The sequence below is a fragment of the Octopus sinensis genome, linkage group LG4, assembly GCF_006345805.1.
Source record: "Octopus sinensis linkage group LG4, ASM634580v1, whole genome shotgun sequence".
Classification (NCBI taxonomy): domain Eukaryota; kingdom Metazoa; phylum Mollusca; class Cephalopoda; order Octopoda; family Octopodidae; genus Octopus; species Octopus sinensis.
Genome location: NC_043000.1, coordinates 105,569,098 through 105,589,195, shown reverse-complemented (window position 1 = coordinate 105,589,195; position 20,098 = coordinate 105,569,098). Strand labels below are relative to the sequence as shown.

Here is a 20,098-nt window from a genome sequence, read left to right as displayed (position 1 = left end):
CTTCATTGAACTGTATCTCATCTAGATACATATTTATAACTAGCTGGACATGGAAAGAGAGAATTGTTTTTACTAAGGATACAATGTAGCACCCTTACAAGGGTAGGATCTGTTCACCCTTCAGCTAGTAGTCCAGCTTTTTATCTACTTACCCAGCTGAAATGCTTAAGGATAATGATGTTAGCGTACATGTTGGCTTGAATTTGAAGACATCAGGGTAGATAAAGAACAGATTAACATTATGGAAAACAGAATTAGCAGTGAATCCTCTTTGTGAGTAATGAAAGAATACTCGCTCACAAAGAGAAATAACATGAAATATAAAGCTCTCAAGAGATGTGATTACTGACATTTCAAGCAAATCTTGGGATATTTCAATTTCTCAGTTAAAAGAGATTTGCTTGAAACATCACTACTCACAAAATCTCCTTAGTGTATAACTATCTAAATTTCAAACATTATTAAATGAATTTTGTCATTACTGACCACCATGTCTTTCCTCAGATTATTTTCAAGAACTTTTGAACAGCAACAACTAGACTCTCCAATGAAATCTCTTGTAGTTTTAACACTGATAATGAGGAAATAGCTGTTACTTTGGTTTGATTGTGTATCGTAAATTTCAGCTGAAATTCTACTTGTAAGTTTGGTCTAGCAATCTGGAAGTTCACATTATGAAATCCTATTAGAGGTCTTTGTATATTTGATGTAATAGTGGGGAGTGTTTCTGGGTAACTGTCTGAAATATGAATGTTCTATGGATCACCACTTTAACATTGCTGTCTCAGGATTGGCCATCAACAAAGAGTTATATCCCTTATGATGATTTATTAACCAGCTGTATTCAACTTGTCAAAAGTTGAATCTCAGGATTCACTGTAGTTACAGCAACAACATAGTGCTGTAACTATTGAAGAAGCAATTTAGATAACTCTTGTCTAAATGTTAAAATGGGAAGACCTGATTGGGTTCAAGTTAAGCTAAAAAGATGTGACCTTCAGTTGAAGGGTACCAAATACTTATTGCTAAGATAAGATTCTGATGGTATAGTTATGCTCTATGAATAAGTAAGTATTTCTAATATAGTCTTGATGCTGAAAATTTTTAAAGAAGAAATAGTAAGTTGTGGCTGTAGTGCTTCTCATTAAAATCTTTAGTGATATAATTGAAGTGAAATGGTTCCAGTCATAAATTAACACTGAGACATGAAGTTGATTTGTTGGAAACACTCCAGTGTTTATGTTTGTAGTTTTTTGGGTTGAGGGAATGCCACATTATAGCATTGAAGACTTTAGCAATGGTGTTAGTGAAGTGTAACAGCTGCACTTGAAAATTGTGGACCTGGTTCACTGGGCCTACCTTGTGAATAAATAATGAGAATTGTATTGATGTGAAAATCTAACTTAAATCTGTGGCAAGCAGAATCCTCTGCTTTCTATAAAATCTTCATTTTCGCACATGTTTACATTTCCAAATAGGTTACTTCTAAAAAGTAAGCATGCTACATCTGCATACTTCTAATTTCTATGCTATTAGTCTGTATTGAACAAATTATTATTCTCGTCTTTTGTGTTTCTTGCTAAAATATATATTCAGTCAATATATTACCTTCTTCTATAGAATTGTATTTTTTAAAGACTAATTTCTGATGTTTTTATTGAAGGCCTAGAATGTAGATATAACTCTAATTGGTGTATTATGTTTTACATACATTTAACAAAACATATAAACATAAAAAGAAAGATAAAAGAAGTACTGATTAACACATGTAAATTGACAGCACAAATAATAATGATGGCGATTTGTATGGAAGGGCAGAATATATCAGTCATTGAATTGGAGCCATGTTTGAAAAATACATTTACTGGCTTAATTTATCATATCAAATTCAGTACTATATTTTAGTTTGTTACACACTTGGTTTGTCAAGCCACAGAGTTATGGGACTGATAAATATAACCCTACAACCAAGCAAAATGGGTTTTCATGTTGTTTCTGTCTTCCAAAATTTGATCAAAAGAAATTGATCAACCCAAGGCTATAGTGGAAGATGCCACCCAATGGGATCAACTCTGAAACCACATAGTTACAAAGCCAACCTCATAAACATACAGCCATGGTTGTGCCTATATGTAAATACATTTTTCTATTCTACACTGTTGCCATATTATAAGAAAAATTAAAATTTACTGGGAAGTTTCGCTTTTTCTAGTACTAAAATTTACTGTTTGTGTGCTATTTGTTGGAATAAAAATGTTCTTAGTGTTGAATAATTTTCTCTATCTCCTATCACCATCTCTTAAATTACCTGTATCACTAGCTGACTAACTCCACAGCTTAGGTGACCTAATTAAATTGTTGATGTTTTCTGCAGGTGTTCGTGATCGTTCTCCTGTGAAAGTGCGCAATAAGCTGTCTGATGCTGCTGCCTCATCCACAGCTGAACATAAGGAGGAATTGCCTGCCGAACCAGTGAAACGTTCAACGCGTGGTTCAACTCGACCAAAAGGTAATATTTTTGTTTTAACCTCCACCATGTGGCCACCTTTGCTTTGCTTTGGCTAACAACTTGATATTTTCAAATTTTTTGGCACTCTAATTAAGTAAGAAGCTTTGCATTTGAGATTACTGTCAGGTTTCGCTTTATTAAAATCTTGATTGCATGGATTGAAGCAAAGAATCGAAAATCATTGTTTACAGATAAATGTTTACTGTTCACTCAAAAGAATATCCTTTAGAAGTTACTAGCATTAAAGACCCGTCGTTGCCAGGTCATAGTGCTAGTGCATGTATATATGTGTACATATTACATGTACATCTATATATATACATCTACACATAAAATACAAAATACAAAGTTATATCTTGATATCGCTAGCAATTACAATACTCAACATATATAACAGACTGGAATTGTTAGCCCGTCTCTTGTAATTTTGATCAATTGTATCTTGTCCTCCCTCTTGTATAGAAATGTGGCTACAATCCAGCCTGCCTCTACCGGGGGGGAGGGGGATTAAAAATTTTCCCCGGGACATCCTATGTCACAGATATAAAGGTAAAAATAAAATATTTCCACTTTGCAAGTTCAAGTCAAGTACTCCCTTGTACGCTCCGTTGACTCGAGCCTTGCTTCTATTGTGGTGAAATTACTGCCTCTGATTAGATACCTTTCATAGTCGCACCAAGACACTTTTGGAAGGGGCTTTCCTCCATGTTGTTTTATTATTACCCACTAGGGGCTACATAGATGGGACAATACAATCGGGAAAATGAATAATGAATTATGAAGTTTGTACAATGTGGTGTAATGCCCACTCGATCCCCGAAATCGAGCGGTTACATTTCGTCATTTGTTTTTTATTCGTCAACAATATTTTCCAAATAAAACATTTTATACATTTTCAACATACATTTCAAAAGTTTTACAAAGTTCAACATTTCTTTTTTTTTTTTTCAGAATTTAAAGTTCTTTTTATCATTTCCAAATTAAAGTTTTCACAATACCTTTTCTTTTATATATACTCCATTATGTCTACCAAATCCGAGTAAACTTCCATCGTTCGAGGCCACCTTGTAAGTCGGCATTTCATATGTTTTGACACGTTCTTGCCAGCTGCCTCGATGAACGCCTCGGCGTCGTTCTCGTGGACGAGTGCACCTGTTTCTTTCCATTCGGTGCCCATCCTGACCCACGTATATCCGTTTGTTACGTTTATTAAATCTTCCATCTCCTCACAGTGCCTGTGATGGATCAATGTTCCATAGTATTTGAATTTTCTATTCGTACCTACGTTTTCTCTAGTTTTCCTCTTAGGACTTACTTCCTCTTTTTTCTCCTCCCTCGGTTTCTCTCTTTCTCTCTTTTTGCTTTCTCTTCTTTCTTTTTCCTTCTCTTGTCTTTTTGGCTCTTTGTCTGCCGTCTCTCTACCCTGTGCCGCCACTTCCTTTGTTGCGCATCTCACCTCCACCGTACCATATTTCTTTCCTCTGTCTACAAAAGTCGCTTTTTTCATGATGTCCCCCAGACATTTCTCTATTTCTTCAATCGTCACTCTCACCAGTTTTCTCGTGTTTCTATCTTGCGTTCTATACGTTATCGTCTTGTTATTTTTCTCTTCTATTGTTTCCACAGGCGGGACCAGTTCACGCTGTCACCCTCCCTTTTGACGAACTTCTCGTATTCCTTCAATTGTTCTTTTCTAAAGAACACTTCTTTTATTCTAAGAGACTCGTCACTTTTTGTTGTGGCGACCCCCGCGTAAGTCTCCATGACTTGAGGGTCGACACACCTTCTATAAAAGGTTCAAACACGTAGCGGCAAACGCCTCGCGCGATTCAATTTTTTGACAATTTTTAACAGTTTTTTTCCTCCAATTTTCACATACAAAAGAACTCACAACACACGTGGGTAGATTTCCTCCATGTGTTCAAATCTTCTTTTTTCTCTACATTGTATACTTTATAGACAATAGTCTTTTCTTTAATTTAATTTTTTATTATCCATCTGGACTATTCCATTTCTGCACGCTAATTTTATTTTTAATTTATTCCCATTCACGTGAAACCACTTATTCAAGTTCAAGTCATTGATGCAATTTTATACCAATTGCTATTTTTACTTTTGTTATGTTATGATTATATTATACTTTAGTTTGATTTTAATTATTACTTACTACATATAATTCAATTGTTATTATTATTTTTATTGTTTAAGTGAAAGTATCTGACATAAAATAGAGAAACGTTTTTGTTTCACTTTTAACATGTAATACTGAAATAGTGGAGAAGATATGATATTGCTATGGGCTCGCTCTAGGCAAGAAGTTGAACATTTTTTTGCCCATGAAACTACATGGACCCTAAGTAAGGCATGTGTAAAATTTGAATGAAATTGGTTGTGTAGTTCTCAAGTTTTAGGGAAACACAGACAGACAGACACACATTCTCAGTTTTATATATATAAAGATTTGCAATTAATATATCAGCACTATTTTTCTCTCACTTCTTGTCTATGGCAGTGTTAAATAGAGCATTTATGGTACTGCTATTATTTTGTGTTTGTCTGGGCTAATCACAATGTTTTGTATAATTTATTGCTGAGAGCAGTAATAAATGAATTTCTGTGAAATTAATCGGCTATATGTTGGCTTGTAGTTCAGTCCTTCTCAAAGGGAAAGATATTTGCAGGAGACTGATATCAAGACCAGAAACAAATTTGCCTCAGCTTCATACTTACGTAAGCTGAAGCCAATTATCAGCCATATAAGCCCTGCATATGCATGGGAGAAAATAAAAATTCTTTCCATTATAGTAGTGGTTCCCAACTTGGGGTCCGCAAACTCCTGGTAGTCCGCAAAGGTAAGATAAGCCTATTAGAAGGGGTCCATAGGAAAATTTATTTAAATAAAAGGATTGGGAGCCACTGTGAAAAGGTTGGGAACCATTGTGCTATTGACACAAAACTTGAATCTTTTGGTAGGGTCCAAACTGATGGCATTGACCCCAGTGCTCAACTAGTATTTTATCAACTTCAAATTCTGCCAAGGCCAACTTTACCTTTCATCTTTTTGAACTCAGAATGTAAAGCCAGAAGAAATGCAGCAAAGCTCATTGTCCAGCATGCTAATGGTTCTGCTGTATCACTGCCTCCACCTTAATAATAATAAAAATAATAATAATCCTTTCTAATATAGACGCAAGGTCTAAAATTTTGGGGGTGGGGACGAGTTGATTACATCAACCTCAGTGTTTCACTAGTACTTAATTTGTTGACCCTGAAAGGATTAAAGGCAAGGTTGACTTTAGTGGAATTTGAACTCAGAACATAGCGATGGGCTAAATACTGCTAAGCATTTCACCTGGCATGCTAATGATTCTGTCAGCTTGCCACCCCTCATAAATAATAATAATAATAATATGCCCTGATGCAATACCAGGCACTGGCTCTCATAGCTTCTGATCTTAACTGATTGGAAGTGTTATAATGTACATGTTTGTCTTGGTATAAAAGGTCATATGCTGTTTATCTTGATATGAGATCACCATACCATGCACATAGTTGTAATGTATGTTTTGTGTATCCTTATCAGATTAGTAGTCACGATGGGCTTTGTATATTTGTATCCCAGTGCCACTTTGGCATGCATTGCTCTCTCTCACTCACTCAATAATAATAATATAATAATCCTTTCTACTGAAGGCACAAGGTCTGAAATTTTGAGGGAGGAAACTAGTTAATTACATCGACCCTAGTGTTTCACTGGTACTTAATTTATTGACTTTGAAAGAATGAAAGGCAATGTCAACCTTGGCAGAATTTGAACTCATTATGTAGTGACAGGTGAAAAACTGCCAAGCATTTTGCCTGGTGTGCTAAGAATTCTGCCAGTTTGCCGCCTTAATAATAGTAATAATAATAATAATGATGATAACAATAATATTAATGATGATTTCATTTATTTGCCACAAGGGTGAAGGATGAGGGAGACAATACAAAGACAAAGTGTGAGGGTTTACACATAATGAAATGATTAAAAAAAGGAAAGAAATTAAGTATACACAGTATATACTGAAAACGAAGGGACATATGCATAGCATACAAAGGTTAAGAAAAAAAAGTGGTAGGGAGGATGATAGACATGTGGCCTTCCTGATACAGGAAGGCCTCTTGGGATAATCAAGGAACCCATTATCCAAGATATCCCTGATATCACAAAAACAAGTGCCCTCTCCAATTCCTTTTCTCCTGCTCACTGGTCTACACTTAGAGAAATACCATCCACTCTTGCCATTTTTGCAACTTTCATCTTCCTGTCAATAAACTCACTCAAGGACAGCACTTCCCTCTCCACTCACAACTTGAAGAAGTCCGTGAGAGCCCTACCAAAGAGGAATATCTCTGTCCTCATGCCTTTCAGTCTTGTCCACTAAACAACTTCTTCGGCTACAGTTACCAGGCAAAGGAAAACTGCCTTGCCTGCCTGATTGAAGGAGGGTGGTGGTACGATCATCACTACAGACTCAACTGGCAGATGGATCCATCCCACACTTGACAGCAGCTGTTTGGCTTAACCTCATGAATCAGCAATGCTTGGACACTGAATGAGAGCGTGCAGGATGGTTTTTTGGCATTTCATCCATGTTTTCCATTCTGAGTTCAAATCCCACCGAAGTCGACTTTGCTTTTCATTTTTTTGATGAACTGGTACTTATTTCAATAAAGTACCAGTGGAGCACTGGGTCTCTCACATAAAATAACTGACCTCATGCCAAAATTTGAAACTAATAATCCTTTGTACTATAGGCACAAGGCCTGAAATTTTGTGGGAGGGAGCCAGTTGATTAAATTGACTCCAGTATGCAACTGGTACTTTATTGACTCCAAAAGGATGAAAGGCAAAGTTGACCTCGGAATTTGAAGTCAGAATGATTCTACCAGCTTGCTGCCTTAATAATAATAACTAGCAGTATAGCCCGGCGTTGCCTGGGATTAAGTTAGGGTTATTTAGTGATCAAGTGCTTTATTTCAAACCAAAATAAGTGACACCAACATCAAATTTGAGTGAAATCTGTTGAAATTGGTAAACGTTTGGCTGAAAATGGGTTGCAGGCAATTTGATTGGGAAACCCCATAAGGAATCGGTTTATTGATTATTTCTACTCATCGATTTTTTTTTTTTAATGAGAACTTAAAGCATTCAAAGATCCCATGAGTTTTAAGTAATGCTGGCATCAAATTTGAGCAAAATATGTCAAAATTGGTATAAGTTATGGCTGAAAATGGGGTGTAGCCAATTTTAGTGGGAAATCCCCATAAGGAATCGGTTTATCAATTTTTTATCCTGATTGAATGGAAAACCCCAAATGGATGCCTGCCACCGATAGTGTTTGGCCTTGAGATTTGTTGCTGGACATGGCTAAGCATGGTCTCACTGCGACCTGTGGAAGTTAAGCGGCATGTCTGACCCGGAGGGATAAAGCTGCATCCTTGAAATGAAAACATTTTCACCCCTCCTGCACCCTGTAACAATGGTGGCCTCAATCAAGTGGGGCACCAGGGACTTGATTACTAAGCGGGTCCCATTGCACTGTTTAGGCAGAAGCAAGTTTCTGATTAGCATAATTGGGTATCCAACCCATAGCTTAAGAATGTGAGGTGGAAGTCTTGCTGGTTCCAATAAATTGAGAAACTCGATAGGGTAATTGACAATGTCTTAGGGGTCAGAGGTCCGGTCAATTGATTTGTAGATGTGCTCCTCACCCAGAATTTGGCTTATAAGCTGGTCATTGATTGCACTGACAGCTACGTTTTTGGGAGCCAGGATGGTTCTTTCACTGAGCCAATTGATGTCTGTATAATTTGATTATAAAATATAGTGTCTTTCAAAAACATCCTAAATTTGAATACTATATCTTGTGTTTAAGAAAAAAAACACATTTTAATTTTGGTGAACGTTGTCACTTTCTCTCTCCCTCACTCACACACGCATCAACACAACTTCTCTCTCTCACACACACATTTTCACTTCACTATGGTAAGAAGGGACTTAACTCATGTTACCAAACTTCAAAATTGGTAAAAGTTACGGTTGAAAATCGATTTCTACTGCTATCCGCAGGTACCTCTGGGAAAATAATTTGACGAAAATACAGCTATGGTCGTGACAAATGTCCTCCTAAAATTGGAGCGACATGCGTGCTAATTTGTGGATGTGCAAAATTACATTCACGTACACACACACACACACACACATCCTGCCTCTTATATATACAGATAATTGGCCAGCAGTTTTGATGCAAGGGGTTTGTTGATACCACTGACCCCTGTACTTTACTGGTAGTTTTATTGTATTAGTCCCTGAGGAAATGAAAAGCAAAGTTGACTGATGGAATGTGAACACAGAACATAGTCTTGACTAAATATTGTAAGGCATTTCTAGCCATACTCTTAAAGATTCAGCCAAATAATAATGAAGGTAATGCTGCACAAAGCTGCACATTCTTTAGGTAGAGTGACTGAAATTGACACCAGTACTGGTGTCATTTTATCAACTGAAAGTCAGATGTGTAGTGTAATAGTCACCTAGTGGGACTGTGGATTACACTTAATTATTCTATTTTTATAGCGTTTGGTCAGCTTCCTCAGAGCTTACTTGAGTTACACAACAAAAATCTACTTGCAGCTTCGTGAAAGTTTTTCAGTTGAAAGAGAAATTAATATTTTTTTAAAGTTTGTTAATTTAGATAAGCTTACATGTTGTAGGAAGATGACTGAACTGAAATTTCAAGCAGTGTTTTGTAGGAGGTAAAAAAAAAAAACATTCACTATACTCTTGGAGTGGTTGGCATTAGGATGGCATCCTCCTGTAGAAATCATGTCAAATCAAATTGGAACCTTGTGCAGCTCCCCAGCTTATCAGTTTTCAGTTAAACTGTCCAACCCATGTCAGGATGGAAAACAGACGTTAAATGTTGATGATGTTATCATTTGCAAATTTGAAAGGATTTTTTCCAGTTCAAACAATCACTAATATCTTTGGATTCTAATTTTTATTTATTACATATTTTGTTTCTGTTATTGTATGTATAGCTGGCTTAAATATAATGATTGTTTCTTATTTTGCAGATTTACCAGATCAAGTCTGGCACAAGCGGCGCCGTTCATCTCGTGACCACAGATGAAAACTGGAGTTGGCTGTAGTGGTGCAGTGCTGCTTGTGTGTTTGCAGCTGTTGTTGTCAGTTCATTGTACATAGCTACACGTCATTATCCACTCCTCTCCTCCTCTTGTTGCTGGCCTGTGTTCTAGCTGCCGTTGACCTTCATTAAGCCTTCACAACCACCACCACTACCCTTCCACCTCCACTACCACAACTACCACTAAGCATCAGCATCACCATTACTACCACAAACATCACCACAACTGTCACAGTTACCACCACCACCACCAACCACCTCAACAACACTCCCTTGGATTTCTCCCCAGCATCATGCCATTGTATTTCATACACAAACAAAATCTCTCTGACATGTAAATAGCAACAAGTTATCTGTAAATATGTAGCACTACCGGAGTATTTAAACTATGGACTAAAGCAATGCCGAGTTAACTTCTTCTGAAAGTGTCTGTGGAATGGAATGAAACCATTACATTAACCCGTCTGTGTGCATGTGTTAGTGCGTATGTGATGTGATGTGTGTGCTTGCGCGTGCATGTTTGTGTGGATGGTGTATGTGGTGTGTTTTAGTATGATTGCGTGTAAGTATCAATTGATAAACTTTGGATGGCCAGTGTGGAAATGTAAAAAAAAAAAATATAAAAAAAAAAGACAAAATTGAAAAAAAAAATTTCAGATACCAAACTTAAAAAGATGTGTGTGGAGAAGTGGGGTGGGAATGAGAATGTAAGTTGCTTGATTAAAAAATTTTTTAAAATTATTATTATTATTATATTATTATTATCATTATTATTATTATTATTATTATTATTATTATTATTGAGGAGGTGGGGATAGAATGAAAGTTGAGGGTGTAATAAAAGATTTTTTTCAAAAAAAAAAAAAGGCCTTTTCCTCCCAACTGAAACACAGCTTTCTCTTCTCTCTCTCTCTCTCCCTTCCCCCTTTTCACATTGAAGTTTGAAGTCTTGGTGATGGCAGCAACTTGAACAAAGGGAAATAGCAATGACAGCAGAAAGTGGTAGGTGATGGTAGTGGTAGTACTGGCACAGCTGCTAGTAATGGTGATGATGATGATAATAATTATAATAATAATAATAATAATAATGATGGTGATGGTGGTGCAGCAACAGCAGCAGACTTGTGTATAAAAAAAAAGTTGCTCTCGTCTGGACAGTGTATAAAAAAACCAACACAAAAAAAAGAACATGTCTAATTTAAAAAAAAAAACCAATAAAGACTCTCATACCAATTTATAGTAGCCTTACCCTTGATTCTGCTCCCAGCTTTTTTTCGGGCCCGTTTTTTTTTAATCTGCACACCATCAAAGAAAAAAAAATTTAAAAAAAGGTGTGTAATATGTGTATGTGTGTTTGTGAATGAGTGTGTTGGTGTATATACATCTATACACAATCATTTTTATTTGTATATGATGTGTGAATGTATATACTTATACATGAGTGTGAATGTACATTTGTGTGTTTGTGTATATATAAATACACATACATATGTATAATATATAATATACATACATACACTTAGCTCTCAGACTGCATTTAAATAGGATCTTTTGTGATAGTTTTCAGCTCAAAACAAGACTGTTTGCCTTTCTGGGTCTCATCAGCTCTGCCAGTTGCTATAGTTATTCCAACATCTTCCTTTCTCTTTCTCTCTCCTCACTGCAGACATAACAATCTCTCTCGCTAAAACTATTTTAATACTATTACCACCATTACCACAACTACTATTACATCACTCCATTTGTAGATTTGCACACCAAGTGTGACAAAACAGTTATTATTTACATCTTATTTCATTGACCACTGATGGATGGAAGGCATACTTAATAGTTTCTATGATAGATACCAGTCTACATATTAGATGGGGATGTGTTAGTCATTTAAATCAATCTGAGCATTTGACCGATAAAATGCAGTACCAACCAATTCCTGGGGTCGATTTGACTAACACCTCCTCCTGGAATTTGTGGTCATGTCCCTATGTTAGAGTTGGTTAAGTTTGACTTTCATCCATCAGCAATTGATAAAATAAGCATTTATCAAGTACTGAGGTCAGTTTAATCAACTGTTCCTTTCTCTCTGATCAACCAGATCTTTCCCCAGATGCAATTTTGTGCCACTATTAGTAATATTGTTTCATATTTTGGCTAGTAATTTTAGTGGGAGGATGTCAGTTGATTACACTGACCCCAGCACCTAACTGGTACCTTACTTTATTGACCCATAGAAAGATGAAGCCAAAGTTGATTTCAGTGGGATTTGAACTAAGAACATACAGAACTGCAAGAAATGCCACTAAGCATTTTGTCAAACCACACTGAGTTAAAATTCTACTGAAGTTGATTTTTGCCTCTTTTCAGGGTTGATAAAATAAGTACCAGTTGTAGTGGTTTAATGTAAATGACTAACCTCCTCCCTCTAAAAATGTTGCCCTTGTACCAAAATTTGAAATAATTATTATTGCTATTATAATGAAATTATATTTATTTTCATTTGCTTTTTTTTTGGTGGGTGGAGTTATTAGTTATATAATTAAATTTTGGTGAATTAAGTCCACTTGGTTTAAATTCTGAATTTAACATACTTTACAAGATGGGGTGATGATGGCATGAACATTTCACCTTTTCTATTTCTTTTCCCCTTAGAATGGTCTGGCTTTGTGTTATTATTATTATTATTATTATGATTATTATTATGATGATGTTAGAAATGGTTAATATTATTAAAGTATCAGTATTATTAAAGCAGAGAAGATGGATGAATGTCACAGATAGAAGAAAATTGACTATAAAATGCTTTGCATTGCCTAGATTGGCAACACACTGTTCTTAGTTCAAATCTCTGACTAGGATCAACTATTGGTATTGGTTGATTCAATTTATGATGCTCCATGAGGTTAAATTTATAAAATTCTTTTCAGTGTCCCAATTTTCGTTTCTCCTCCAAGCTGCTCAAAAGATGTCAATTTTATACTCATTGAGCAGCATGACTATCAGAATTTCTTGTATCTCCTTATCTTAAATCTTGAAGCATATTCTCAGAATCATTAGTGCACCAGACAAAATGCCTCACAGTATTTATTTCAACTCTTTACTTTCTATGTTCAATTCCTGCCAAGGTCGACTTTGTCTTTTATCCTTTTGGGGTCAGTACCCATTACCTCTGAAATTGCTGGCCTTGTGCCAAAATTTGAACCAATTATTATTAAATAGGGTAGTTAATGAGAAATGAAGTGACAGATTTAAATACCTTGTAGTTATTTAGTTACATGTCCTGAGAGTATACTTTGCCTTTCAACCATCTGGGGTTGATAAAAAGTATCCATTAAATACCAGGGTTGATCTAAGTGACTATACTCATCCTCCAGAATTGTGGGTCTTGTTTCTATGTTAGAAAGTATTTAATTACAACTTTGTTTTATGTTCTGAGTACACATCCTTCTTGTGGGGGTGGGTACTCTTTCTTCTTGTGGGGGTGGGTGGGGGATGCATCAATTATGTACGAGGATAGATTTAACTAATTGTTAAATTTCTGGCCTTGTCTCTTTGTTGGTTAAAATATGTGGAATTTGTTCTTACTCTTTATGCTCTGAGTTTTGATCCATCTGAGGTCATTTTTCCAGAGCTAATAAAATGCCAGTCAAGTACTAGGTTTGATATGATGGACTGTTCTCCTCCAAGTTACTGTCTTTTTCTTACCTTTGTTAGAAGTGATTATTCCAGTTCTTTTTGCTGTTTTGCTTTCTTTCTTCAATCCTCTTTTCTGTCTTTTTTAAAACCGTTTTTGTTTGTTTCATTGTTTAGAGTAAGGCCTTTGGTTAAGAGATTGACCAAAGGAATCTGACTAATAGGATATCTTATTTGTGTCAACCAATGGGACTACTTGATTGGTAGTGATTGATCCAATCAACTTAGAAAACAGTGATGTAGCTGCTAAAGAGATAAGTGACAAAATTAATTTATAACTGATCTGTGGACTAGATTTTTCCTTCTTCTCTGAAACTTTTCTGAGGTTTTTTCCCCTACTTCCATTGTTTCTGCTCTCAGTTCTACACTTCTCCAGCCATTACATTTCATCTCTTTCACCCACATCTGTTTCTATTTCTCGTATTTTTCTAAGCCAGTATCTTGTTGCTCTCTGTTCTGCAAACAATCTTTAGCAAACAACAACAAAAATAACAATTTCGTATCTTCATCAATATTTGGGCATCATCTGTCTTCTTTTTTAACTTTCCTAATCTTAGATGCATCAATTCAAGCAACCAACCCATTTGACACATTGTTGCCTCACCTCTTACATTACAAACTATTTGTCATTTCAAAAACAAAAAGAAAAAGGAAGTAAAAAGGGATAATGAATCCTTTTTATTGGAAAATTTTTTATATGACAAAATTTAAATTATTTGCTGTGGTGTTCATTGCTTTTATTTTTTAAATCTCCGAAAAAAAAGAAAAACATGAAATAAATAATTAAATTTTTTAAAAAAATAATAATGATAATAATAAAAAGGAAGAGAAAAGGCCGTGTCTGCTGTTGGAAATTGCAGGCATTTTACTAGGATCTGAAGAATTAGGCACATCAAGTTTTGGGCTTCTCTTTTTTTTTCTCTCTTTTTTTCTCTGTTTTTTTTTTTTTTTTATCTCCTGGTTTGGTTATTTTCAGTTGAAAAATTGAGGTTCTAAAAGATTTTTGCAGCACATTGGTGTTGTTTGTGTCGCCAGTGTGGTTTGCTTTGCTAGTAGGCAGGCTGCAATGGTGTCACCTTATGAGGGTTCTTACCTCTGCTCCAGTCCCTCTCTACTTGTCTGTACATTGAGCTCAACTCTTAGCCCCAGATGCTGTTAGTTTCTATGTAGATACTACATAAGCTCGGTGTCCAAGGTCTGTATATTTTTTATTTTTATATTCAGTACTTGTGAATAAAATCTCAAATTTTAAATTGTTCATGCTTTCAGAGAGTTTTGATTGAAAAGAACTTTCATCCACATGGCACTGTGGAACTGATTAGTGAGAATGGCAAACAATATGAAAATTATTGAACTTGTTTCTTTTGCCTGAGATATTCCACAAGTTGTGTTTCCTTGAGATAAAGGCCATACTTATGCTGAAGGCCTAACAATTTCTCACATTTTCAAGTATTTTGTGTTACTTGCTGGTGCTTGACAAAACAAACCCCCCAAAATGTGCCTTCTGAAAACTTTTAACTGCATTTTTCAACTGTTATTATTATTATTATTATTATTATTATTATTATTTGTTTTTGTGTTGATATTTTAAAAATATATCTTATATTGCCACTTACAAAAGGGTAAGCTCTATTCAAGAATTTTTGCTTCTGTATTATGACGGGGTGGCTTGCTTCCTATTAACTGTTTCTACTGTCAGCCACTGAGGAACTGAAGTGGTAGTTCTGGAATAGTAAAGCTACCTCCTCTATTTAATTCTTCAACTACTGCTCAATTATGAACTTCTTCCTAATATGCTATTTTTTCCAGTTTTGACAGCTAATCACCAGTCTTGTAGTTCTACTGCTGTTCTACATGGTTTTAGTATTAACATAAATTTGATGGAGTGTTTATGGTTGTAATTTCTTCAGCCAATGACTTTTGTTACTGTGAACAGAGACTGAGGAACCTATTGTTATTCAGGTTAACTGAGGCGGACAAATCTAGGCTTTGTTCTGATGCTCTAGGCAATGTCTATAGTATCAAGTTTTGAACTTGAAACTATGTAGTCAGTAGTTCAGTACTTTAACTTTGTACCCATCTTGCCTTCCAATTAAAGAATCTCTGTTATTAATAGAACTTTTCTTTATTTCATTTAAGCTAATTTTATTAACTATTCCTTACTATTCCCAGGAAATGATTTAGAAATGTTTTCAAAGAGGTTTTGGGTATCTATTTAGTTTTAATATGGCATATAGAATACTATATCAATGTATTTTATAAGCTGCAAAAATTTTTATGTCTAAGACAAGAGCTTTCATTACTGTTTGCTAGATTTGAATTGCTTTGAGATATTCAGCCTGTCTGGGCCTTCTTAACTTGATTTGTTAAATTTAGGTTTCACATACTTATGGATTATGAAGATTGGCCAAATTTCACTATGAAATTTACTTGCTTCTACACATTTTCTGCTTTATAATGCTGTATCATGCTTTAGGAAAGATCAGTTGAATAGTTCTACTTATTTGCTTATTTTTACATTGTTGCATGAGCTAAGCTATTTTGCTTCAGCATCCTGTGTACAAGGATCAAAAGATCTTCGTCATATAGATTCTTTGATTGATTTAAAATCACTTTTAAGGTTTTTTTTTTGTTAAAACTTTTTATAATTTTAGTCAATGGAATTAACATAAACTCATGTACAACTTCAGGTTTTTGTACCTCAATATTTCGTTGTTATATGTTTAATATATGTCATGAGTGGTTGCTGTTGTTTAGCCCTTCAGATCAGTCCTAATCCTGTAACTTCAAGTTATTGTATTTTTATTAATTTTTTTTTATTGAAAACTTAGTGTAATTTGAGGGAAATTTGGCTGCTATTTATAACCAATCACACAAAGGATCTGTTGTGTCTTGTTTTTAATTCTCAATAAGTATATATGAGATAAACAGTTCTGTTGTGTCTGTAAAAAATCTTGTCTAATCATTTTTTAAAATTTAGAAATGATAGATGTTCAAATCTTGACATAGACAAGGACCTCCCAGTTTTCTTTATTAATTTCAGATACAGTTAGTAAATGTTCTATGCAATTTCATTATTTATAGAGAGGTAGAGAGGATTAGATCTATTACTTAGTTCCATCTGTTTTATTTTTTACACATACTAGATGCTGTATATATCTTATAAATTGGAGATAAATAAATTCGTCATCTGTTAAAGTTAAATTGCTTAATGCTCAGTCCATGATAATTATGCTATCATTTTCAGTCACCTGCCTAGGAATTTTCTAAGTATTTACCAGATTGTTTTGGCTAATGTAATTTTTTTGTGTGGATCGGCCATGGCTAGCTGCTTTCCTTTTCTTTTCTATTCAACATCCAGAAGCAACACACCCACAAACAAACAAACACACACACAGACACACACACACACATACACACACACAAGTCTGTTATGCTATTTGCTGCTTCTATAGGCAAACATTACTACTACTACTACTACTACTACTACTACTACTGTGACTAATACTGTTACTGTTTTCTAAGTTGCCATCCATAACTGAAGCAACTTTTGAATACCCTTTCCTCTTCAAAATAACTTTTTCCCACCTCTGCTATCATTAATAGGGAATCCAGCACCTTCCACTAATGCCTCCATCTCTCCTACCACTGCTATTATTCACACCCTTACTCTTCTCTTTGGCTATCATTAATTTACACCCCACCCATGTATATGCTTGTATGTGATACAGAGACTTGTATGTGATTATGTTGCTTGTCTCCTTGATAATTGTTAAAAAAAAGGAACACAGAAGTGTGTGTATGAGAGAGAGAGAGAGAGATTGTGTGATTGAGAGTGTGTAGAATGTGCTTATGTTTAAGGTAATTTACCACTGGCTATGGCCTACTTTAAAGACTCAACTGAATGACTCAAGATTTCTCACATTGTGGGCACATTAGACACGAAACTGCAGTAGCAACAGGAACATGGAATCAATGTGGTGGCAATGTGTCTGCCTACCTTTTCAAGTGCTCTTTCCTCAATTTACTTACATAATATTTATCAACCTGTATTTGAGGATTTCTATTGTATAATTAATCAACACGATCATATAAATTATCATCTCAAATGAGATTATCTTCTAATAGTTACATTTCACAAGTTTTCTTTCAAAATCATCATCATCATCCATCATCGTCATCATCATGATTCAACACCCATTTTTCTATGTGTGCATAGGTCAGGCGGAATTTGACGAGGCAGATTTTCTACGACCAGATGCTCTTCCTGTTGCCAATCTTCACCTATTCCCAAGCAAGATCATATTTCCTCACAGGCAGATATTTTTCATGCGAACTGGAAACGAACAGCATTGCTTGTATGATGGTGATACTCGTTTAAAGCTGTCAGCGTGCACATATATACACACGATGTGCTTCTTCCAGTTTCTCTTTACTAAATCCACTCTCAAGGCTGTGGTCGGTCGGGTCTAGTATAAGACACCTAAAGTACTGTATAGTACAACTGAACCATAGATCACGTGGATAGAAAGCAAGCTTCTTAATCCCACAGCCATGCCTATAAATAAAATGATATGCCCTTTAAAAAAGATCCATTGCAATACAGATGATATTTTTTTTATGGTAGAAGTGAGGAGGATTCTGAGATTATACAGAATTACTGCTATCATTTGCAAATTATGCTTCTGCAATTAATCTGGAATGTACTTGTGCCCACGCGTGTGCGTGTGTGCACAACTGGCATTGTTGGTTATGACGATGAGGTTCCCAGTAGATCTGATCAATGGAACAGCCTACTCGTGAAAATAATGTGCAAGTAGCTGAGCACTCAACAGACGTGTACCCTCAGCATAGTTCTTAGGGAGATTCAACATGACACACTGTGACAAGACTGGCTCTTTGAATTGCAAGTACAACTCCCTTTTACCAACTGTGTGGACTAGAACAATGTGAAAGAATCTTGTTCTAGGACACAACGCGCCACTGGGAATCGAACTCACGACCTTACAATCATGAGCCTATTACCCTAACCACTAAACCACGCACTTTCATTATGTCTAGGCATAAGATGGAAATGAGCATAGCTGAGTGGTTAAGTAGTTGCTTTCAGTTCTTGCGTTCAATCCTGCTATGTGACATTTTGAGCAAGTGTCTTTGCCTTGTGAATAAAAATTTGCTTGATAAGGAAATACGCCGGAAGGTAGTTAAATGGACTATACTTAGAATTCAAAAGGTCGAGGTTGTTAAACTGATTTGACCCGAGAATTACATAGAGGGTACACATGTCTGCAAAATCGTCGGCCATTTTACATGTTAATGTAGTAGGTAAACCGTTCAGTTGATGGACCGGATAATCACTGTTGGAACTGGACATGTGAGTTTATGTACATATATGTGTATATGTACATATATATATATGCATGTATGCATAATGGTCGATGTTTACAACACGAGCACTGCTTATATAATTTAATTTAATAAACATCTGTTTTTGTGTGCTACTATTAGTTTCATGTGCAATCATCAGACACTGCCCACAGTGTCTGATGATTGTGCTCGGACATCAGACGTGTTAAAAGACAGCATATGAAACTAATAGTAGCACATAAGAATATATAGTGTTTATTAAATAACATTTCATCAGACGGTGTACTGTTTACGTTGATTTTACCATCACAGAATAGTACTATATATATACACACACACAGAAAAGAGGGAAGATTTTTAGGTAAAGAGGAAAGGCAGACAAAACGTGTGGTTGAAGAAAGGTGGAAATATGAAGCGAAACAACAATAATCAAAGACTGTACAGTGAGAATACAAGGAAAGAAATGGGATCTAATGCTTCAAAGAGGTAAGAAAAAGAAACTATAAAAGTATACGACGTCTGTTTCCAGTGCAAGCTTACTGTGAGGAGAAAAGAAAAAAAAAAAAACAGGTAAATTCGGTTTCATGGGACTTATTTGGGACAAAATTTTACGACTGAATGCATTTTTTGAAACAAAACCTTACCTGCTTTGCATGTAAAGCATATTTTATTTTACAGGTCGTTGACATCGTTGAGCAAGCAGTCACCCAGGAATGTAAATATTAACATTTTCATTGAGTAGTGACAAGCTGTGCAGTATCAGTATTCAAGTGCGCGTGTACCAAATGCATTCAGAAGGTATTGGCTAATTCATGACTATAGTAGCAAACTCTTGCCCAAGTTGCCATGCAGTGAGACTTTGGGATTAAATCTGAAACCTGGTGGCAAAGCTAACTTAACACAATTACACCTGTGTCTATATGGTATATGTGTATATGTTTACATTAGTATATGTAGGTGTGTGTGTGTGTATATAAAATTTTTCCCCGAATTTGTGTGAATGTGTATTGAATAATATGAGTTGAATAAAGTTAAAACCTGGTCTGGTTTTCATGGTTTTTGTTATATTATTTTAACGTTAAAAATAGTATATGTTCATAAAGTTCAACTGGTTTTTCACGTTTTTTATGGTATTTCAACATGAAAAAAATATTTTGTAATGTTCATAAACTTCAATTAACGCTTTCATACGTTCGTAGTAATCATCAGATTTCAAAATGTATTTAACTGACGGTCGAGTTCTTGACGCTCCAACAAGCTGAATTTTTGGATTACGGTTTTGACTAATCCGCATGCAGTTTAAACGTCACAGTTTGCCGGGCGTACCGATATTACTGGCATACAT

The 20,098-nt window shown here is 35.4% G+C and overlaps 1 protein-coding gene across 3 annotated transcripts in view; it reads left to right on the top strand.

Moving 5' to 3' along the window:
* The window catches only part of LOC115210902 (serine-rich adhesin for platelets), a 102,914-nt gene extending 92,030 nt beyond the window's left edge, over window positions 1-10,884 (top strand). For all 3 annotated transcript variants that reach the window (XM_029779678.2, XM_029779676.2, XM_029779677.2), the window contains 2 exons: window positions 2,375-2,509; window positions 9,629-10,884. In XM_029779678.2, coding sequence (XP_029635538.1) covers window positions 2,375-2,509; window positions 9,629-9,684 — 191 coding nt within the window. In that variant the 3' untranslated portion in view covers window positions 9,685-10,884. The remainder of the gene's footprint in view (window positions 1-2,374; window positions 2,510-9,628) is intronic.
* The last annotated feature ends 9,214 nt before the right edge of the window (window positions 10,885-20,098 follow it).